The sequence below is a fragment of the Dendrobates tinctorius genome, unplaced genomic scaffold (genome assembly GCF_039654945.1).
Source record: "Dendrobates tinctorius isolate UK_male_01 unplaced genomic scaffold, ASM3965494v1 ptg000070l, whole genome shotgun sequence".
In the NCBI taxonomy this organism is placed as follows: Eukaryota; Metazoa; Chordata; class Amphibia; order Anura; family Dendrobatidae; genus Dendrobates; species Dendrobates tinctorius.
Window position 1 is genome coordinate 423,915 of NW_027361738.1, and position 24,156 is coordinate 448,070.

The 24,156-nt window shown below is 48.3% G+C and overlaps 1 protein-coding gene across 4 annotated transcripts in view; it reads left to right on the top strand.

Annotated features, from left to right (window-relative positions):
• The window catches only part of CPVL (carboxypeptidase vitellogenic like), a 194,074-nt gene that overhangs the window by 128,256 nt on the left and 41,662 nt on the right, over positions 1-24,156 (top strand). For all 4 annotated transcript variants that reach the window (XM_073581347.1, XM_073581345.1, XM_073581344.1 and 1 more), the window contains exon 11: positions 18,036-18,209. In XM_073581347.1, coding sequence (XP_073437448.1) covers positions 18,036-18,209 — 174 coding nt within the window. The remainder of the gene's footprint in view (positions 1-18,035; positions 18,210-24,156) is intronic.

Below are 24,156 nucleotides of genomic sequence, written 5' to 3' on the forward strand. Positions count from 1 at the left end.
ATAGAAGCCGCTCAAGCAGCAGCCGCCCCAGCCGCAGGTCGGGAGAATCCTCGAGATCCAGAGAGCACAGGTCACGTGCTCCGACGCAGCCTCTGAGTCCGGTACCCTTGATTGCGGGTGGTGAGTGATCTTCGTGAAAGCTAGCATTTTGGCCAAAAAGGCCCTGGTTTGCTCTACTGCGGAGGATGTCCATCTCCAATCCATGGGTTTTGCCAGAAATCCCGGACCTCCTAGCCCAGGGCCCGATATTCCATGCGCAAGTCAAGGGATTCCATCTGACTGCGTGGAATTTGAAAGGTTGCTTTTAAGGGGTAAAGGGTTCTCCCCGGGGTTAGTAGCCACTCTGCTCAAAAGTAGGAAACCGGTGACCACTAAGGCTAGTTTCACACTAGCGTTTTGGAGCGCAGCGACGGCCTGCGCACGGCCGCCGCTAAGCCCCCCCCCGCCGCACCCCGTCGGTAGCTCCGCCCACCGGCGCATGACGCTGCATGCACCCTGCGTCCCCTATCTTTATCAGCAGGTTGCGTTTGGCGCAGGTTGGCGCACCGTCAAAAGGACGCATGCGCCGCCAAACGCATACTGCGCACGGCCTGCGCCCCCTGTGATAACAATAGGGGACGCAGGGCGCATGCAGCGTCATGCACCGGTGGGCGGAGCTATCGGCGGGGGCGCGGCAGGGGGTGGGGCTTAGCGGCGGCCGTGCGCAGGACGTCGCTGCGCTCCAAAACGCTAGTGTGAAACTAGCCTTACATCTACGGCAGAACATGCAAAAAATTCCTACAGTTCCTAGGCAAGCCGTTAGAACAAGAACCCCCGATTTAATGTTATCTTGGAGTTTTTGCAAGCAGGTTTACAGCTAGGGTTAGCAGTAAATACACTTAAGGTTCAGGTGTCTGCACTAGGGGCACTCTATAACTACAACTTAGCAGCAAATAGATGGATAGCCAGATTTATCAAATCATGTCATAGGGCTAAACCTATTCCAATACTCAGGATAGCTCTGTGGGATTTAAACCTAGTACTAGAGGCCCTTACAAAAGAACCATATGAACCATTACATCAGCTCCCTGTAAAACAATCATTTTAATGGCCCTTACTTCAGCCCGTAGAATAAGTGACCTGCAGGCTTTCTCAGTAAATCCACCCTATACACAAGTTTTTCAAGACAGGGTGGTGCTAAGAACAGACCCTGCTTATCTACCTAAGGTAGCATCAGATTTCCATCGGGGTCAAGAGATTATCCTCCCATCCTTCTGTGATGATCCAAAGAATCCAGGGGAAGAAAGGTTCCATAGTTTGGACGTTAAAAGAGCCCTGCTAGAATACATATCTGTCACCAGCCAGTGGAGGAAGTCCCAGACCCTATTCGTAGCTTTTCAGGGTGCCAGGAAAGGCTATGGGGTTTCAAAAGGGACTATTTCTAGATGGATTAGGGAAGCCATTAGTGTAGCCTACTCAGCTAGTGGTATCCTGATTCCTGACGGCATCAAGGCTCATTCCACCAGAGCCGTGGCGACCTCCTGGGCTGAGAAAGCAGAGGTATCGATTGAACAGATTTGTAAGGCTGCTATCTGGGCCTCACCTTCAACCTTCTTTAAGCACTATAGATTAATTCTATCCTCCTCTGCTGACTTAACCTTTGGTAGAAGGGTGCTGCAAGCGGTGGTCCCTCCCTAAGGTGATTCGAAATCTCCAAAAGTCTCTGGTGGTGCTGTCATGGGTGAAGGGAAAACCACCATGGTTACTTACCGGTAGCCGGTTTTTCCGAAACCCATGATGGCACCCATATATCCTCCCCCCCTTTTCACCGTATGGGTGTGCATGTTTAGTAGGGTGCATTTGTGTGATGTGGTGTTGGATTAACATGTAACTGGGAAGTCCTCTCAATGCTCTGTAACCCAACTGAAGCGGGGGAGAGGTGCCGCCCCTTATCTCAGTAGGTTCCTGTCCTGGTGGGGCGGATCCCTCTCTCAGGTGGTGCTGTCATGGGTTCCAGAAAAACCGGCTACCGGTAATTGGCCATGGTGGTTTTTTCCCTTCCCCATGACAGCACCGCACATGAGAGAAGTTACCCGCCCCCAGGAAACGGGGAAACCTGTAGCAGAGCAGAGACATAAGAAGGGGGGCAGCACCTCTCCCCTCAGTTTTGGTTTCCTGTTTCTTTCAGGCGGGTGCCTGGGGCAGAGCGGTACCTTGGAGGGATCCCCCTCTGATCCGGTCGGGAGGCCAAGGTCCGGGGGGAGAGAGCGGCAGGGGGCGCGGTCGTGCGTGCCTGTCAGCCCAGCTTGTGGATGCTGCAAATGGCGTCCTCCTCCTGTGACTCCCTGGCAGCCGCTCCAGTGGGAGGCAGGGCCGGGGGAGGCGTGACCACCATGACGCTGGCGCCGATTGAGTGGCGACTGCTTCCGGAGTCGCACCGGAAGTGACTTCGCACGCCGGGGGAGCGGTGTACTGGGCACTTCCGGGCGGGAGCAGTCCCAGAAGCGCGCACCGCTCCTCCATAAGAAGGGAGTCATGGCAGACGCCACTGGTCCCAGAGAGGCTGCACACAGGCTCCACGTATAGCCAGCAGCAGAACGGAATGGATCCTGAAGTTGGAGAGAAAGTACAGGAGGAAAAGCCACCAGCTGCCGGGGTACCCAGAGGGCCGGGTGAGTGCCTTTGTAAGGCAGCACAATATATTAACAAAGGCCCTGTGTATGTTTTCTGTAGGGAAAGGCGACATCCAAACAAAAGAACAAAGAATGCGCATTATGTAAAAAGGCCCTAGCTAAAACGTATGACAAGCGACTGTCGCTCGTGCATTAAAAAGACAGTGGCTGGGGGGCGTGGCCTGGACATGGAGCCGGCAAGACACACACTGTAGGAGCTCCTCAGTAACGGCTGCAAACACCACCACCCACCAGCTATCAAGAGCGAGCACCGGGGTCAGATGAGAGGGAAAGCGGGTCTCCGGTCGCAGACGCCTGCCAGAGGGACTCCCAGCCGTGGGGGGCAAGGTATTGTGCCATACCTGACTGAGGCCCAGCGTCCTCCCAGGCCTGTAATGGCGACCGGGACACGTGCTGCTGCGACCCGGCTGTCACAGCCTGAGCGTTCTCCTGCTTCCCCCGCCCGCTCTGCACAGCAGCCCGATGAAAGGCTGCAGACTGACCCGGCATTGCAGGCTCCTGGATGGATGGCTCCTGGGGAAAACACCGGAGACCGGCCTGTGGTGACTGATGGGGGAGGGGTGAGCAGTGGGAATCTGGCTGCAGGGCGTGCTTCTCCCCCTGGGGCTTCACAGAGCAGAGGATCTCCTGCCTCTCTTCCTGGCTGCTCCAACTCACCAGGTACCCTGCGGTCGTCCCCTGCCCCACAGCACTCAATTACCCCGGCAGCTGGCTCAGGAGGGGCTATGGAGCAGAGCTTGCTTGCCCTCCCCTGCCATGGAGGGGAGAACACAGCTACTACCTTGCAACACTATGGGGAAGACCAAGGCTCAGAAATGTCAGCTTTAAGGCTTCAAATAAATGCTATGCCAACCAAAATGGATATGGAGGGATACATTGCCCGCCTGGAGGCTGTGTGTAAAACTGAAATTCGCTCCTTGAAGGAGGATATGTCATCACTAACTAACTCCGTGCGGGCCCTTGAATCGTCCACCCAGGATTTATACTCTCAGCAAAGCTCACAACAACAGCTTATAGATCAGCAGGCTCAACAGATCCATCTCTTGTTTGACATGATTGAAGATGCTGAAAACCGCAACAGGCGAAATAATGTGCGCATTCGTGGTTTGCCGGAGTCAGTCGGGCCTCAGGATTTGACCTCTACACTGCAGAGGATGTTTAACTCCTTGTTGGAACGTCCCCTTGAAACACGCATTGAGATGGACAGAGCACACCGTGCACTGGGGCCTAGAAACCCGGACCCAGAGAAGCCAAGGGACATTATTTGCAGGGTACACTTCTTCCAGGTCAAGGAGAATATTATGAGAAAAGCAAGAGATAAAGGTACCCTGGATTTTAAAGGAACTCCCATACATCTTCTAGCGGATCTTTCCCGTTCAACACTTGCAAAAAGGAGAGCCCTGAGACCCCTGCTGGAGGTTCTACGTAACAACAATATTGCTTATTCCTGGGGCTATCCTTTTCAACTACAAGTCAGGAAAGGTCCCAACCTGATCATCTTGAGGTCTCCGGCTGACCTGCCAGATTTTCTTTCGGCTCTGGATCTCCCTGGGATAAAATTGCTGGACTGGCCGTATACTACACCTCCACCCCAGAGAATGGTCCGTCGTGGAGGTCCCTTCCCACCTGATCAACACCGTACTCAGCGACCAAGATCCCAGAAGTCGCCGAGATCCTCATCGGCGGAGACCTGAACTCTCGGGACTACTGGGTTATACATGTAGTTTGAAGGAGGAATGAGGGCTGTTATGGCCTACTCTGATGCCTAACCAATATTGCCCTTTGTCCGGGTTTTTTTTTTTTTTTTTCTCTCTCTCCCCCTCCTCTCCTTTCCTCTCCCCCCTCCCTCCCCCCCCCTTCTCCCCTGGGCATCACTAATTCTAATAGTGTTGGGATTCTCTGCCTCCCCTCCCGGCATGCTTCAATGCTGGGTTGGGACGCCTGAACCCCCATGGGTATCTGTGCTTCTCCTAAAAGCCTCACGAGTTGTGAGCCAGGAGACGGGAGTTTATCTCTCCTGCTGCATTTCTCACCTTGTTGCTGTGATTAATTTTATTGAACTTGAGCTGTTAGCTGTTATATATGTTACTTTCATTTTGGTCGGGTGACTGATCATCTGTGGTTTCCTTTTCTTCTGTCCCTTTTCGGTATTAACTAGTTAGGTGGTGTAGCAGCCGTCCTTCAGGCGACATAGTTCCAGTCACCTCCCACATTAGGGTGTGTTCCTAGAACACTAGTTTTGAGTATTTTCTCAGTTTAATTGCCTTCTGAGCTAGGACTCAGGAGGCTAAGTAAAGACAGGTCTTGATACTAGTCTTTATTATTCTGGTTTCTTTTTCCGTTCTACCACTTTCTCTGCTTTCTTTCCTTCAATCTCAGTTTCTTTCTTCTCCTCCCCATCTCCCTACTCTTCTCTCGGGTGCCCAGAAGATAGGGCTTCTAAGATGGCGAACCTCAACATATGCTCGCTAAATGTTAGAGGATTTAATGTACCAGAGAAGAGATCCAAGATCCTCTATAACATGCATAAAAAAAGAATCCATATTCTACTGCTTCAGGAGACTCATTTTAAAACGGACCACACCCCCACATTTAAGCATAGGTATTATAATTCCTGGTTTCATAGTACCAATTCAGTTGCAAAATCCAAGGGAGTTAGCATCGCTCTACATAAATCTCTCCCAGCCCAGGTCTTAGCAGTTAAGTCCGACCCAGAGGGGCGATTTATTCTTATCAAACTTAAGATCTGTACCAAATTATTTACCATTGCCAATTTTTATCTCCCCAACCAGGACCCGGCCAGGACTTGCCAAAAGTACCTGAACACCCTCTCTGACTTCGCTGAAGGCTCCTTGATTCTTGGAGGAGATTTCAATCTTATCCTTGATCGAGCTGTTGACTCCTCCTCGGGTAGGTCCTCTGTTCCTGCAGTTAAACTGCGGGGTCTTAGGAGTAAATTACTGGACTTGAGGCTTATTGACATCTGGCGTACCCTACACCCTAAAACACGGGACTACACTTTCTATTCTCCTGTCCATGATATGTACAGTAGAATAGACCTTTTTTTCGTTAGCCACCACCTACTCTCACATGACCCGGCCTGTACTATAGACCCTATGGTGTGGTCCGATCATGCTTCAGTGTCACTTTCTTTCCTCTTGACAGACTTGCGCCTTGGGGAGTGGGTTTGGTCATTGAACCCACACTTATTAAAAGATCAGATATGTCAGTCAGCCATCAGGAAGACCATCACGGACTTCTTCGAATTTCACGCCAATGACCCAACGCCCTTACCGCTCCAATGGGAGGCCTTGAAGGGGATGATCCGGGGGACTTTTATTCAACAGGGAACCAGACTCAAGAGGGATAGAGCTTGCAAAATAGATAGATTACTGACTTCCATCCAACACCTAGAACAGGCCCATAAACGGACCCATGACCCTCAGATTTTAACAGACTTGCTCAAGGCTAGACTAGATCTGGGGTCCCTCTTGGATGCAGCGTCTGCCCGTCACCGAGACAGAGGTAGGAGATTTATGTACGAATTCTCTAACAAGCCAGGCAGAGCTCTGGCTAGGTTTCTTAATCCTCGCCTACCCTCTACATTTATCCCCACCATTAAATCACCATCTGGCCATTCAGCATATAAACCTCATGAAATTGCAGATGTATTCCGAGACTATTATGATGGGTTGTACAACCTAGGTGGCCCAGTGGCGGACATGTCCCCAACAAATTTCCAAACGAAAGTGGACGAGTATGTTGATGGTACCCCTCTCCCCCCACTGGATCATATGGACTCTCTCATGCTAGATGACCCTTTTAGCGAACAGGAGGTCACTGAGGTTATTAGGGGTCTAGCCAATGGTAGGAGTCCTGGTCCGGATGGCTTCCTGGCCAATTTCTATAAGCAATTCGCCTTGGAACTGACGCCCTTCCTGACCAGGACCTTTAACGCTATATCCTCAGCTTTCCCCTTTGCCACGCAAACTCTTGCGGGTACCATAACGGTGATTCCCAAGCCTGGGAAGGACCCATCGCTATGCTCCAACTACCGCCCTATCTCTCTTATAGGGGTAGATGTCAAGATCTTCGCCAAACTAATAGCTAACCGGTTATCCCCGCTGTTGCCTGCCTCAATCCATACTGACCAAACAGGGTTTGTCCGGGGTAGAGAGGCGCGCGATAACACTATTAAAACTCTACTTTTGACCTCCCACATGTACAGACAAGGTACTCCAGCCTGCCTTCTATCGATCGATGCCGAGAAGGCATTCGATCGTCTTAACTGGACCTTCCTACACTCATCCCTCAGACAGCTGGGAATCGGTCAAACTATGTTGGAAAGAATCTCTGCCCTGTATCATAAGCCCTCGGCACGAGTTCGAGCCAATAATACTCTATCTTCTCCCCTGCAAATATCTAATGGCACTATACAGGGGTGCCCTCTTTCACCCCTTCTATATGTGATAGCCATGGAGCATTTAGCTATATCCCTTCGAAACTCCCCCGATATAAAGGGCTTTGATATAGGTCAGAATTCTTATAAACTTGCCTTATACGCTGATGACCTCCTTCTATATCTAACAAACCCTGAAATCGCCTTTCCAGTTCTCATCCAGGAATTTCAACGCTTTGGCATGGTTTCTAACTTCAAAGTAAACTACTCAAAGACAGAGGCCCTTAATATTACTCTTCCTACCACACAAGTCAATAGACTAAAATCCGCCTTCCCATTTAGGTGGGAGACCCAGTCTATCAAGTATCTTGGGATATTTGTTTCGGCCAATCCGGATGAGTTGTTTAAGGCTAATTACTCCCCACTGCTTACTAGAACTCTTGCAGATCTTAATAGATATAACCGGGGCCGACTTTCCTGGTTTGGCCGGATCAATGCCCTCAAGATGGACATACTCCCGAGATTCCTTTATTTATTCCAAACAGTCCCGGTAAAAGTTGCCAAACAATATTTTAGACAGCTCCAGAGGGCGTGTAGCAGATTTGTCTGGGGGACGGGGAGACCGCGGATTCGTTACGCCACACTGGTAAGACCCAAATCCAGGGGAGGCGCTGGTTTACCTGACTTCGAAAAATATTACCAGAGTGTCCTCCTTACGAGGGTCTTAGATTGGAGATTTAACGATCTCAATAAACAATGGGTGGGCGTTGAGTCCCGTCTCTCCCCGTTCCCTTTGGCACAGCTCCTATGGGCCCCCCTTCAACAGAGACCGGCGGTCTCGGGGTTTCAACCTCTGACTCAGGCGCTCATGCTTTTCTGGGACAGACATCTGGAGACATTAAACTTATCCCACAGACCGGGGAGTATGAGCTCACTTTTTAATAATTTAGACTTTCCCCCTGCGTTGAAAAGATCTACCTTTTTATGTTGGGACTCCGCAGACGGAGCTACACTGGGACAGGTGGCTAGAAAATTATCTGGAACGGCGTCTTTTAGGGCTTTGCAGGAGTCATGCCCGGAGAGGAGATTATCCTGGCTGGAATATACTCAATTGACCACATTTCTAAAAAAGAAATTCCCGGGAAACGCTCTATTATCCAAACCTACACACTTTGAGACCCTAATTTCATTAAAAGCCGTGCCGCAGCATGCCATCGCATTGATCTACAACCTCTTGTGTACAGCCCAGTATAAAGGTGCCCCAACGTATTTGGAGGCCTGGCAAAGAGAGCTCCAGATTACGTTGTCGGAACAAGATCATCTCAAAATCTTTACACTCTCTCATAAAATGTCCATTTCTTGTAGTGCACAGGAGAAAAATTTTAAAATTCTTACACGCTGGTACAGATGCCCTGACGTACTTCATAAGATCTTCCCCACAGTACCAGATACCTGCTGGAGATGCGGAGTCGAAATTGGTACTATGAAACATATATGGTGGGATTGCTCCTTGATAAGGTCATTCTGGGATTCAATTTTTGAAGTATACTTTCAACTGTCGGGTATTCGAGTAATCCCCACTCCTCAAATAGCCTTACTGTCCCTAATTCCTGGATCTCTCTCTGTGACCAAAAGAGGTATCTTGCGTTTTTTTCTCATCGCTGCTCGTATGATTATTCCAAGACATTGGAAGACAACTACCACCCCCTCTATGAGGGAATTTTTGGAGGAGATAAATAGATTGGAGCGTATGGAATCCCTGATGGCAGATGACAGTGACAAATGGGATGCACATGCTAGCACGTGGACTTCCTGGCTCATTTTCCGAGAGACTCCGGAATATTCATCTTGGCACAGATAAGGGGCTATACTGTGGTCGTCTATCCCCCAGGTGCCTTTAACAGATATTTGTAATCTTTATGAAGATTCGGATATTTGTGCGTATGAGCTCTCTGGACGCCCGACTTTCTCCTATCTATCTATCTATTCCCCCCCCCCCCATACCCTCTTCTCTTTCCTATACCTATCTCTTTCTTCCCTCTTTTCTCTTTCTGATCTTCACTCAGTCTTTCTAGTTAAAATAGTTTCTATAATACTATTTTGAGAAGTCTTACCATGACACGGTATAATCTGAATTGATTTGCTTTCTCTGTTTTTTCTGTTTTCTTGTCGTATTTTACCATTCCTATCTTGGTAAAAGTATTCACAATACAGTGCTATTTGCCTGATCCACATGTTTGAATTAACTTTAACCGATGTACATTTACATTTTATATGTGATATGAGCGATACTTTGTTCACTTTGCCTTAAACGTAATAAAAATTATTTACTGAAAAAAAAAAAAAAGACAGTGGCTGAAGAGTCACCATCCCTGCTCCAAAGCATTAAAGCTATGATCCAGGATCAAGTAAAGTCGACGGTGAAAGAGGAAATAAAAGAGCAGGCCACACATAGCACCGATATAACGCCTGCCTCACCCCCGCCCCCACTGCCTCCCACAGAGATAACTGCGGATATTGAGTCTGAGGAAGAGCAAGGGGAGATAGGGGCCTCGGATTCAGACCTAGACTCCTCGGACAAGGAAAATGGGCGTCCATATTTTCTATCTGAGGACATTGGGAAATTGCTAAAACTTGTAAGGTCCACAATGGGACTTGAGACACCAAAAGAGCCTAAATCAATTCAAGATGCTATGTTTAGCAATCTTGAGGGGGAAAAAGCGAAGGGTTTTTCCCTTCCATGATAACCTGCTAAATTTAATCAAGAGAGAGGGGGGAAAAAACCCAACAAAAAAATGTCCATACTGCAGGCGCTCAAACGAAAATACCCGTTTGATGAGGAGGTATGCGATAAATGGGAAAAGGCGCCCAGACTAGATGCCGCCATTGCTAGTACATCCAAAGGGATAGCATTGCCATTTGAAGATATGGGCGCCCTAAAAGACCCCCCTTGACAAGAAAGCAGACGCTTTTCTAAAAGCTGCTTGGGAAGCATCAGCTTGGTCGTTTAAACCAGGGGTGGCTGCCACTTGTACGGCACGTGCTATGGTCAGGTGGTTAGACAAATTAAGTGACCAAATTAAGAATAAATGCCCAAGGGAGACACTGCTGGAGGCAATACCTTTCCTACAGAGAGCAGCAGGATTCCTGGCTGACGCCGCAGTAGATTCCGTCCGAGGTGCCGCCCGTGCATGCGCCCTTTCTAATTCAGGCCGCAGAGCACTTTGGTTAAAAAACTGGTCGGCAGATTTCCAGTCAAAGGTTAAACTCTGTGCCGTCCCCTGTGAGGGCCAATACTTATTTGGAAAAGCACTGGACGAAATTTTGGAAAAGGCATCAGATAAGAAAAAACGGTTTCCAACCCCCTTCCCTAGGCGTCGGTTGACTGAGGCTCACTCGTCCTTTCGTGGAACAGGGAATAGAGGGAGCCGAGGGCGGCCAGATGATAAAACCACGTGGGGTAGGCCCTGGAGGGGAAGGAAGGAGAGAGGTTTCCTCTTTAGTAGAACCACCCCGATACCAAGCAATGGCGCCAGGGCGGTTGGGGGAAGGCTTCTATTCTTTGTCCATCAGTGGGTAGCATTGCCCACCTCAAAGTGGGTAACCAACCTGTTGGCCGAGGGCCTACGACTCAGTTTTCTAACCCTTCCTCCTCAAAGACTAAAAGTGACCCGGGTAGCCAAGAAGAATCGGGCTACATTAGAAAAGGCGATCCAGCTCCTCATTCAAAAAGAGGTACTTATAAAAGTACCGTGTCATCAGAAAGGGAAAGGGTTTTACAGTACTGTTCCTCACGCCAAAACCAGATGGGTCACTAAGAACAATATTCAATCTCAAAGCCCTGAACCATTATATCAGAACAGAAAAATTCAAAATGGAGACCTTGGGGTCAGCAGTAAAACTACTCAACCCAGGTTGCTACATGGCAGTAATAGATCTTACCGATGCCTATTACCATGTCCCAATATGGGAAGAACACCAACAATATCTGAGGCTGGTAGTAGAGATTGCTCAAATCCCCACTCATCTACAGTACCGGTGCCTACCCTTCGGGGTATCAGTAGCCCCGAGTATATTTACGAAAATCATCGGGGAAGTAGCGTCCTTTATAAGAAGGGAAAATATCCTGTAAGTACCTTATCTAGACCATTTCCTGGTTATAGCAAACAGCAGGGAAAACTGCAAAAATTCAGTTACAAGGCTCCTGGAGATATTAACCAGGTTAGGCTGGATGATCAATCTGAAAAAATCCAAATTAACTCCAGTACAGTCACAAGAATTCCTGGGAATTCAGTTGGACTCATTAAAACAGTGCAGCCTTCCAGGAAGGAAAATTGGAGCTATCCACAAAAAAATACAACGGATACAGTCTGGTCGAGCCATACCAGTAAGAGGCAATGTCGCTCCTGGGCACGTTAACAGCGACAATTCCAGCGGTCCGGTGGGCACAAAGCCATACGAGAGAACTACAATGGCAGATCCTGTCCGAGCAGGAGAAGAGTCCTTCCAATTTAGATCGGGAGATTATCCTCTCCCCTCAAGTGCAGGAGTCCCTAAAATGGTGGCTGAGCACCGAAAAGCTAAACGGAGCAGTGCCCTGGACGACTCAAAACTCTGTGGTATTGACCACGGATGCAAGTCTATAGGGAAACAAACCCTACAGGGCCAGTGGGAACCCGGAATGAGGGAGGCATCCTCAAATCTAAAAGAACTGGCGGCCGTAAGGCGAGCCCTTCCCCTGGTAAAGCAAAAAGTACAAGGGAAACATGTCACCATATTATCAGACAACAGCACGGTCATAGCATACATAAACAGACAAGGGGGTACAAGGTCGGCAACCCTTATGGCAGAGGCCAGGGAATTATTCGCTTGGGCAGAAAATATTCTATCCTTATCGGGTACACATTTAAGGCTAAGTGCACACGTTGCAGAAAATTTCTGCACAAAAACCTGAATCCCTTCCCAGAAACCGCACCTATTTTTCCGCTGCGGTTTTTTGCGCGGTTTTGATGCGTTTTTTACCGCAGCGGTTTCTAAACGCATGGGAGAAGCCAAAACCGCGGAAAAATCCGCAAAATTAATGAGCATGATGCGTTTTTTTCGCGGTAAAAAACGCATCAATGTGCACAAAAAGTGCAAAATGCATAGAAATGACTGTGCAGCTTATTTTTAGCGGTTTTATAGCGGTTTTATAGTGAAAACACACCAGAAGTAGAGTTGTTTGCCACCAGGGAAAATCGGAAAGTGGACAGGTTCTACTCCCTAAATCCAAGAGAGCGGCCAGAGGGGGTGGATTCGCTACTACACCAGTGGAAATTTCACCTGGCATATGCGTTCAAACGCCCCCCCCCCCGGTGGCATTGATTCCAGTAGTCTTAAAAAAGATCCGGCAGGAAAAAGCTCGAATAATCCTGATTGCGCCCTTCTGGCCAAAAAGGGCATGGTTCACATGGCTCAGATGCATGTCTCTCGGACCCATGGATCCTTCCAGATACCCCGAATCCGCTATACCAGGGCCCAGTGGAACACCCCAGGGTTCATGGGCTGCACCTCACTGCGTGGAACTTGAGGACTCCTTCTAGCAAAAGGGTTCTCAGTCCCGTTAGTAACCACCCTGCTCACTAGCAGGAAGGAGGTAACTTCACAAATACCAAAAAATTTGGGAAAAATTCTTAGTTCACGGGCCGACAATTGACTAGAACAGCCCAGAAAATACCAATAAAGGAGATCTTAGAGTTCCTCCAGAAAGGACTGGAAAAAGGACTATCCACAAGCACCTTAAAAGTGCAGGTATCGGCCCTGGGAGCATTGTTTGATCAAAAACTGGCAGATCACCCATGGATCTATAGATTCATTCGGGCCTCCTTCACATCCAGGCCCACAAAATTGACACCTAAGGTAGCTCCCTGGGATCTAAATTTAGTATTAAGGGCACTGACAGCATCTCCATTCGAACCGATTGCTTCCATCCCAATAAAGGCGCTGACACTAAACAGTACTCCTGGTGGCCCTAACCTCAGCTCGTCGTGTTTGTGAGCTGCAGGCGATATCTGTAACTCCACCATATACCACCTTTTTGGATGATAGTGATCATAAAAACTGATCCAGCCTTCCTACCAAAGGTAAAATTCAAATTCCACAGGGAGCAGGAGATAATTTTGCCCTCGTTTTGTTCGAAACCCAAATCCCAGGGAGAGGAAACCTTCCATTGTTTAGATGTCAGACATTGCCTGCTTCAATATATTGAAGCCTCAAAACCATGGTGACAGTCTTCAGCCCTTTGTCTCCTTTCAGGGGACAAACAGGGGTAAAAAAAAGCTTCAAAGTCAACGATTGCACGATGGCATCGTATGGGTATTGCACTAGCTTACTCTTCTTCAAACCAGACTCCCCCCCCCACTGGGTGTAACAGCTCACTCTACAAGACCCATAGTCACGTCCTGGGCTGAAAGGGCAAATGCTTCAGTTGAGCAGATCTGTAAGGCAGCAGTATGGTCATCACCATCCACTTTCTTCTGACACTATAGACTAGACCTAGGGCCCTCAAATCTGGCCTTTGGGAGAAAAGTGTTGTCTGCTGTTGTCCCACCCTAGGAGTCTATTCTATCTTTCCGCTCATGTGCGGTGCTGTCATGGGGAAGGGAAAAAATGATAATTACCGGTAATTTGATTTTCCAGAGCCATGACAGCACCGCATTGTTCCCGCCCTATCTTGGTGATGGCCGTGTGGTGCACCAGAGGTTTTTAAAAATTATATCTGGATGTGTAGATATATGTATATAGACATGTATTTAAAGGGAAAGGGGAATATTAGTAGCGCTGTCATATAACATGTATGTAAACTAATAAGGCGGTTACCTTGCATACGCTGAAACAAACTGAGGGGAGAGGTGCTGCCCCCCCTTATGTCTCTGCTACAGGTTTCCTGGGGGCGGGTACCTTCTCTCATGTGCGGTGCTGTCATGGCTCTGGAAAATCAAATTACCGGTAAGTAGTAATTATCATTTTTCTTGGACTAATTTCCCAACATTTTTTTTTTTTTCCATCATACATGACTGCACCACAAGAGGGGATCCGCTCTTCAAGGACAGGAAACTTTCAAGATAAAAGGGCAGCTCCTCTCGCTGCATCAGTTGGTTTCCTGTCCTTGCTGGGGAACCCTGGGTCGGATGAATTTTGGCAGGCACTGGTCTGCTACATCAGCAGGTACTGATAGTCTCCTCAGGGGCCATGTATTTCTATGCCCCCCCTGAGCAAAGGCATGGCCACAGCCTGTGAGGCAAATGCCCAGGTGAAGTTTGGAGCCTCGGAGGCCATGTTTCGTGTACCCTCCCTGATGCCTACAACCCACCAGATATGTGGAGGTCATCAGAAGCCACATTCAATGTGCCCTCCCTGTCGACAGTGGGTGGTCATGCAGCCTGTGAGGCACATCTGTGCTCGCGCAGAATTGAAGCTCCTCGGAGGCCACGTGTGTACCCTCCTTGTTGAGCGTGTAGAGACGGGCACTAAAGGCTGCCCCCGGGAAGAAATACCTGAAAGCAGTGGTGGCAGTGCTGATGCTTCCTCCGGACCAGGCCGCACAGATATGATGACAGTGGCAGCATGGACAGCTCTCAGATCCAATGCTGCTTCTCTGCAGCACTGACGGGGGTCATGGCGTGGAACACTGGGAACAAGCCGCAGGTACTCATCGGAAGTGTTCCAGGCACACATCGGAAGTGAAGCTGGGTGCATGCAGCAGGTATGTACATCGGGAGCAGCACAGAGCCAGAATGTCAGGGCGTGCACACCGGAGGTAATCCTCAGGTGCGCGCACCAGAAACAGTATAGAGCACGCATCGGAAGTGGTTGGGTGCACACGTGCATTCCTCAGCCAGGTGTGCGCGAGATGCACATACATCCGGATAAGGAGTACGCCCTTGCTGATGGACACCAGCATGGGTAATGACTAACTTCCCTCATTAGCTCTTACCTTTCTCCCGGTCCTCTCCTCCTTTGCTATAGCCACATTCTGGTGGGATATAATTATGGACACTGATACTGACAGATCAGGGCATTTTTTGGAGGAATAGGACTTGATTCCCACTGTATCTCTCCCAATTGTTTGGGCTTGTATACCTTTAGATATGTGTGGGGTCTCGAGGGTGTTGTATTGACCTCATCCTGTGCTTTGGGGCTCATCATGCAGCACGTTTCATTTTAATGGTGGTGTACTGACCTGTGTCAAATGGCTCTGTAATTAACATATGTATGTTCTTAAAATTTTTTTGTACTATTAAAAGCAAGGTTTATATTGATTTCTTGTGTTTATGGGTTGCATGCTCCATTTTGTGTCCATAGAGAAAAGGATGCTCAGTGGGGTTAATATCCACCTTACTCAGTAGCAGAAAACCAGTAACTACAAAAATTTGAGGCTATGGAGAAAATTCTTATCTGTTTCTGGGCCAATACGGGAAGGGGAAGTCCCAATAGTGGCAGTACTGGGATTTCTGCAGAAAGGTTTAGGGTTGGGGTTAGCTGTAAGTACACTCAAGTACACATCTTGGCCTTGGCAGCATTATTTAACTGATCTGGCAAATAGGTGGGTGGCCAGGTTTATCCGAGCCTGTACTAGAGCTGACTGTCCCGTCTCCTACTCCTCCTTGGGATCTAAATTTAGTCCTGTCATCTGACAGTCCGTTTTAACTGCTAAACACAACATCAGATGAGGCCGTTTTTAATGTTAAAATTTTATTAGTGGCGCTCGCATTGGCCCGTAGGATTGGGGATTTGCACGCTCTGTCAGCAGACCCTCCCTACACTCAGGTCATGGACGATAGAGTTGTTAATTAGATCCAGCATACCTTCCCAAGGTTGTATCAAAATACCATAGGGCTCAGGAGAGAGCATCTTACCATCCTTTTGTCCTAACCCTAGTAACCAGAAGGAGAGGCTTCATTGCCTAGATGTTAGATGTATCTTGCAGTATTTAGAGGTAACAAGACCTTGGAGAAAGCAGAGGGCCTTATTTGTCTTGTTCCAGGGGGCAAGAAAGGGCCTTAAAGCCTCTACAGACTATAGCTACAATAGATGGGTGAGAGGCCATTATGCTAGTGTATAGTAGTGCAGGCAGGGCTGTTTCAGAGGGTCTAAAAGCCCACTCCACGAGGGCCATGGCGATGTTCTGGGCAGAGAGCAGACTCTTCATTGACCAAATCTGTAAGGCAGCCACTTGGTCCTCTGTCTACCTTTTTCAAACATTATAGGTTAGACCGATCTGCTACCTCTGATCTCACATTTTGGAGAATAGTGTTTACAAGCAGTGATCCCTTCCTAAGAATACAAATCTCTAACTCTCTCGTGGTGCCGTCATGTATGATGGAAAACACGGGTATTACATACCTGGTAATGTGTTTATTTTTCATGAGACATGACGGCACCCTTATATTCCCTCCCTATTGATCACATTAGTTGGGTGCATTCTTAGCATTATACACTCCCTTGGGTGTTGGTAATTTTGTAGTATAAAGGATTTATTTATATGTACACTAATCTGCGGAGTTCCTCTCGTGCTCTGTAAAACTGATGCGAAGAGGATCTGCCCCTTTTATCTTGAAAGTTTCCTGTCCTTGGAGGGTGGATCCTCTCTCATAATGCCATCATGTCTCATGAAAAAACACATTACCAGGTATGTAATACCCATGCTTCCACCACTTAAATAACTTGCTGTTTTACTTTTCCCTTTTTTTTTTTTTTTTTTTTTTTCCTATTGAATGGTACAATTTTCATTAAACTGCAATGAAGGCACAGGACAAGCCTGCAAAATCACCCTGCTAAGAAGGGCTTAACTTATACCTGCTAAATTAGAGGGTTAAAGAACATTGCATTACTACACAAAGGTACCAAGGAGGAGTTAAAAGGGTTATCTGGGTATGACTTTGCCATAGGCGATGACGTCCATATCAGACTGAGGTCTGAAACCTGGACGCCACCTCTGGCCCTCCCACAATCGGCTATTTTGTTCCAACTGATGTAAAATTTCAACAACTCCAAAGGGCAACTTCCCTCTTCAATCTGTTTATACAAAGATCAGACATCAGAAGACCCTTATATTGGTGCTTGCTGCTAAAGCCCCCATCACACACAGCGATCTCGCTAGTGAGATCGCTGCTGAGTCACAAGTTGTGATGCCACAGCGATCTCACCAGCGAGATCGCTGTGTGTGACATATCAGCGACTGGCCCCCCTGCTGGGTATCGCTGATCGGTCTTGAAAGCTCTGGACTTTTTTTGGGTCGTTGGTCTCCCGCTGGCCAGCACACATCGCTGCGTGTGGCAGGCGGGAGAGCTCCCAGCTCGTATCCAAGGTAACCAGCAGGTTTCTAAGCGTGGCGCTTAGAAACCCTCTGTGTACCTTAGTTACCAGCGCACTGGTGCAGGGAGCTGGTAACCAAGGTAAACTGGTTTCTAAGTGCCACGCAGCACTTAGAAACCCGCTCTTTACCTTGGTTACCAGTTCCCTGCACCAGCACGCTGGTATCTAAGGTACACAGCGATGCCCGCGCTTGTCGTCGCTGGTGCTGATCACTGGTGAAGCTACCTGTTTGGCAGCTCACCAGCGATCATGTAGCGACACACCAGCGATCCTGACAAGTTCATATCGTTGTCGGGATCGCTGGTGAGTCACTATGTGATGCGGCCCTAACTTCTGGAGGCCGATTTGTTAGGGAGGACATGAATAACTGATTCTGGTGTCCTACAAGTATGTGAGGTAGAAAAAAGAGCTAAAAGACCTCTGCTAGAAGCTTGCACTCTAGACCAGGAAGATGGTGATTGTGTGGGGGTGCCATCTAATGACTACAGTATTTCTGTCCTCCTTTTCACATCAATGCGTTAAGCTGCAAGCTGGAACTATGAAATTTTGCATTTTATTTTTTTAACCTCACTTTTCTTTAAACTTTTTTTTTCAAATTGTATTGTTAGGAGCCGATAGATCAGGTATATTTTCTGCCATTTTTGGCAATCTCAGAAGTGAGGCGGTCAATCCATGTCGGTAACCTGACCTTCAATGATGGATCTGAAGTTGAAAAACATTTGCTTTCTGATGTGATGAAGACCATAAAGCCATGGTTGGTGATGCTAATGGATAATTATAGGGTAAGTGTCCTGCTTCAAATCTCATTACTCACTAACCATCAGGAGAAGGCCACTGTTGCTTAATGGCCTTTAAAATAAGATGAAAGCAGAACCCTCCACTTCTCACCATGAGCCAGAGCAGGAAAAGGGTTCTGCAATATTGGAAGTTCACAAAATGATTTGGTGCATTATAGCACACCACACCAAAATGAGGTGATAAAAGCTCCTGGGATGCTAGTACTGACAAGTGTGGACATCGGTGTATCTCATTAAATGGCCTTTGAACTACACATCAGAGTTGTCCTTTCACAGCTGGAGACTTGGTTTTGTGGTACTTGATTTGTGTTCACTTGTTCCAGTATGTTTAACACCTTAACTTTATTCTTGGGGATAGACCATGAATATTTGGTGGGAGTCTAAATCTCGGCACCCCTGCTGAAAGCTGCTTGAAAAGGCCAAACTTCAATGCTCATCAGAAATCTGCAGCCTCTTCAGACAATTTATTGGATGGCGGTGCCATGTCAAATGACCATTCACTAGATGCCAGTTTGCTGCAAATGGCTCTTCCACCTCTCCCACAGACCAAAGCCATCAGTTGAGTGTTCATAGGTTTTAATGGGGGGGGGGGAGGAGGAGGAGTGGAGAAGGCTCTGGCTGAAGTTCACTGACCCTGAAAACTAAAGGAACCACTTGTTAAATTCCAACTCCCTGATCTTTTTCTTGCCTGATATCCCTTGTTGGAAGGCCCCCCCAAGAACATAAAATGTATCATTTAATATGCATATAGGCTTTTATGCCTTCAATTAAGCCTGGGTAGCCAATAGAACATAAAATTCCAACACTTTTTGTTTGTTTTCTACATATTGTTAACGAACTTGTATATTGTCTCATTTTTCAGTTGCAATAATCTTGTAAAGTCTGGGTATTAGTCTGGGTGACCAAATGGATGTTTTGTTTTCTTATCAAATTCCCATTGTCTGTCTTTTTGAATTTACGAAAGCATTGTCGGTACATATTTGCTGAAAATATTACTCGCATCACTTGTAGAAATCAAGAAACCCTCAGACTTCCATGCCTCAAGAGCACTGATTTGTTTCCCTATAGCTGTCAGCAGAAAACATTCTCCAAATAATCCTGACTTTAAAATGGCCTAGGTCCCCACTGATCCAGCAAGACCGTCCTGGAATTGGGTCTCTGTTCCAGGTGATGTCAGATGTCCCAGCATGTCCTCATCAGTGTAGTGCTGTGTAGCGTGAGCACTGACCTTAATTCACACTGGGCAGCGCTGCATAGATTGGACTGGGGTGCAGCATCTTCCTGCCCTGCCAGGAGTTTCAGCATCTCTGAGACCACAGATGCGGTTGATTACCTGTAGACAGAGCACTCAATGAGCCCCGTGTGCTGAATAGTGGTCTCTGCAAAGCTTCGCCCAGGCTTCTATTAGACCCAAATGCTCACACAATTGTTTGGTCCCTGCCTAACAGAGTAGAACTGCTGGATCCTAGCTCACCCAGGCCATCTGTGCCAGTTACTTTATCACTAGTTTTTTTTTAAGCTCCTGGAGATGCCTCATATGGTGGGAAAACTTGTGTGGTAATGTCCCCCAGATATCTGCTATGAACTATTAAGTGGTGGGGCATTGCTATCTTTAAAAGGCAAACGTTCAACATGTGGATATATACAATGCATGCTGAGACTGCCTCTGTGGACTGATAGAAACTAGAACTTATGTTTGAAATGTGTTGGACGCCTGGTCAAAGTTGATGGGAGCTCACTATTCAGTGGCGATGGTACTGCTCTGCTGTGTGCATCTGACTGATCCATCCCCTGCAGATTTCAATTGTTCTGCTTTTATAATGGACAGAACACAATGGTGTAGCAGTAGTGTCAACACTGCCTTCAAACAGTTGTCTATAACAATTTTCAGAATTTGGCCAGATGAGATTGAAAAATTGGGTGTGCTCAGTCATTGTCTAAAACTTTGCTGCTAAATGTGCCGTACACTGTCTTTCTTTCCAGTCTTTAGAAGTTGGCAGGTGTGAAATGGTTTGACTATTGCAATTACACTATCCGTTTCACTTTGGTTGCTTTCTAATGTGCATGCACACACTCCAAACTTTAAGGGCCCGTCACACTAAGCGATATCGCTATGTCTGATACTTGCCTCCGACCGGCTCCCCTGCTGGTTATCGCTGATCGTGCAAGAACGGCCTGGGCTGTTTCTCGTCAGCTTCCTGTGGCGCTGACTGGCGATGCGCTGACTGGCGATGCGTGGACGCGGGCTGGAGGACGTCAGGATCGCCGCATCTGACAGGTAAGTAGCGATCCCTGACCGCTGCTGTGTCGCTGGTGAGATCTGCCTGTGTGGCAGCTCACTAGTGACCACTTAGCGATGCACCAGCGATCTATATTGTTGTCTGGATCGCTGGTGCATCGCTAAGTGTGACAATACCCTTAATGTACAAATTGTCTCTGGTCTCATTGTTCACTGGTGACTAAGCTACAGTTGTCCTTTTTTGACCTCAGTGATGATGGTCCTCTACATGTGGCCAGACTTTCACTACCCTATCAGCAGTATTAAATGACTGCCAATTGCCTGTGTGTTTGCTAATCTGAGGTTAATGGCTTGTTTAGGCATGCTGCATTTAAATTTTCCCGTCTCCCATGACTGCACACATGAGAGAGGGGATCTGCCCAGTCAGGACAGGAACCCTACTGAAGATAAAAGGGCGGTACCTCTCTCTCGCTTCAGTTGGTGTTATGTTGAGTCACCGAAGGAGGAAAAAATAAAATACTAGCGAAGTCCAGAAAAACCAGAGAGATTGGCAGCTATCGGATTGCAGACCCCTGAACCTATCCACAACAACTAGCAGTAGCCGTGGGGGGCTTCCTACGGGGCCCTAGACCCCTGGATCACAGCCGGAGAACTACATAGCCTAAAGACAGGGGAAAAACTAAACTGCCCCAGAGCAGCCCCCAACATATGACTGAGAAGCAAGATGAAAACACTAACACAGATAGAAAGATAGGTTGAGCAAATGATGGGGCCCAAGCTAACTAAATAGGACAGGATAGGAAAGCCGCTGTCTGCCATCCGCAAAAACCCTATCCAAAATGTGCCAACCGACTGATAGGAAAAACAGGCCCTGAAGTCGCTAGGCTTCAAAAGACTATATCAGCACTCGAGTATATTCTGAAGACAGAGCAAAAGATCAACAGATCAGAGAAAAAATGGAATTCAGCTCACCCCCGGCCGGGGATGGCAGAACTCCCAAAAAACAAGGCAAAACAAAACTGAAGTGTACAAAGCAGAGCAGAAAAACTTAGCTTTGAGACGCAGGAATCAGACTGGTCTCCAAGAATCCAGCAGGATCACCAGCAAGGCAGAAGGGCGTCGGCTGCCTTATATCCAGTCCTCAATTCCAGCCACCCAGTCATCTAGCTGCCCAGGTGTTTGGTAATCAGCCTCACCACCTTCCTTCACCAGAGGGAGTTCAACAGACCAACAGTGAAGGGAAAAATGAACTCACAACAAGTTGGGTTTCCTGTCCTGACAGGGACCCGTGTACTGAAGGAACACGTACCTGCCCCTCTCTCGTGCCAGCGTGGAAGAACAGGCAGAGTCCTGGGCGTCGGGAGGGAAGCGCCGTCCGCGGGTCCACCGGGGGCTCAGCGTCCGAGCGGGTGCAGAAGCAGCACGGCCTGGGGTCCTGGGGCTCTGCCGTGGCTGCTGCGCCGCCCTCTCCCCCTCTGCCACATCCAGGAGCAGCCAGCGTCAGGGAACAGCCACTTCCGGGTCACGCGCAGGGCACGCTGGGAGGGGGCGTGCCTGCGTGTCGTCGGGAGGCGGCGCCGGCAACCCAAGATGGCGGCGCCCATAGCATATAACGCCGGCCGGCGAAAGGAGATCCCGGCGGCATGGCAGGGGGGGGGAGGGGCTGTGGGGTAACCGGAGGAGGCGGAGAGTGCAGTGGATCCCCCTTACAAAAGGGATGACCACAGAAGACGCACTCATGCCCAAGGCTTCATGATGGAAGTGGGGCAAGATGAGCAGCGTCAGCAGCAAGACCTCTTGCCAGATGCCAGGCCGAGCCGCCAACATACCAGGAGCAGTCGCTCGAGTGGTGGGAGCGGCAGTCATAAACGCAATCGGCATGACTCTGAGATGTCCAGGAGAAATGTCACGAGTGCATCTGAGGAGCCTCCGAGATCAGTACCCCTGACAGCGGTGGTGAGTGATCTACGTGAATGTCACCCTTATGGTAACGGGGTTCCATTTTCTCTGTTTGATCACTAGGGGTCGAGGAAGGCCAGCAGCTAAACCAAAAATAGAGAATGTGCCCTATGTAAACACCCGCTGGCAGATCAGTGGCAGAAAGACCTCTGCGCTGACTGTATAAATAAAACTATGCAGGAGGAGACCCCTGATTTGGTGACTAGCCTTAAAGAGTTAATACAACAGGAGGTGAAAGGTTCCCTAAGGGCAGCCCTTAAAAAGAAAGATAAAAGAAATCGTAGAAGAAGCTCCGATTCAGAGGCCTTGCCAAGGCAGAAGGGGCGGGATAGATCCTTGTCCCCCTCCACCTCCTCTTCCTCTACTCAGTCCTCAGAATCCTCCTCGGACAGCAATATAGGCGGCCGTCCATGTTTCCCAACAGAGGATGTGGAAAAACTGGTCAGAGCGATTAGGGCTACAATGGGCCTTAAAGAGGAAAAAACTCCCAAATCATAAGCGGATGTAATGTTTGGAGGACTGGAGGAAAAACGAAAACATACCTTCCCTGTAAATGATAAAATAAAAGCACTAATTGACAGGGAATGGAAAAAACCGGAGAGGTCAGGGGGCTTACCTTCCACATCAAAGAGGAGGTACCCTTTTGAGCAGAAGGATTCAGAAGCCTGGGGAAAAGTCCCAAAAATTGATGGGGCCGTAGCCAGATCCTCAAAAAAGGTATCCCTACCATTAGAGGACTCTGGTGTGTTTAAAGACCCGCTTGACGACAAAGCAGACTGTTTCCTAAAGCATATCTGGGAAGCTTCAGCAGGTGGATTGAAACCAGCGATAGCTGGTACCTGTACCACTCGTGCCCTCATGGTCTGGCTACAACAAATAGAGGACCAGATCAAGGATAGAGTTCCTAGGGACGAAATTCTGTCTAATTTGACACTGGTGCACGGAGCAGCGGCTTTCCTAGCAGATTCCTCTGCAGACTCCGCAAGATTGACAGCTAGAGCAGCAAGCCTGTCAAACGCGGCAAGACGAGCCCTGTGGCTTAAAGGGTGTCCCGGAGATTTACCATCAAAGCATAGGTTATGTTCCATTCCATGCGATGGCCAATTCCTCTTCGGGAAAAAAAACTAGAAGAGATTTTGGAACATGCGGGGGATAGGAAGAAAAGCTTTCCCTGATTTCCGGGAGAACCTAAAAAGCAGCCCTTTCGGAGGAGGAGATTTAACAGGGGTCGTCCCCTGGGAGATAGAAAAAGCTGGGACTTTAAAGAAAAGAGGATCAGGCTATATGATTAAAGGGCCCTCCACTTCCTCCAAAAAATCTCCCCAATGACATTGGGCCGGAGGTAGGGGGAAGGCTTTCTCTCTTCCTTTCCGCCTGGGCGAATATCTCCCCCAGTACATGGGCTCTAAATATAATCAAGGACGGCTTAAAAATAAAATTCATCCGTCCGCCCAAGCATACCTTCATAATGATACCCAGAAGGAAAGCCCAAGAGCAACAGCTGGCCCTGGAGATGGAAGTCTTGGGACTAGTGAAAAAACAAGTCCTACAGGAAGTCCCAGTGCAAGAAGGAAGGGGGTTCTACTCCCCCTTCTTAATACCAAAACCAGACTGCTCTTGGAGAACCATTGTCAACCTGAGGAGACTCAGTGGGTAGACAATTGCTCCTTCAAAATGGAGTCAATTAACACAGCCACAAAGATCCTGTTTCAGCATTGCCTCATGGCAGTGAGA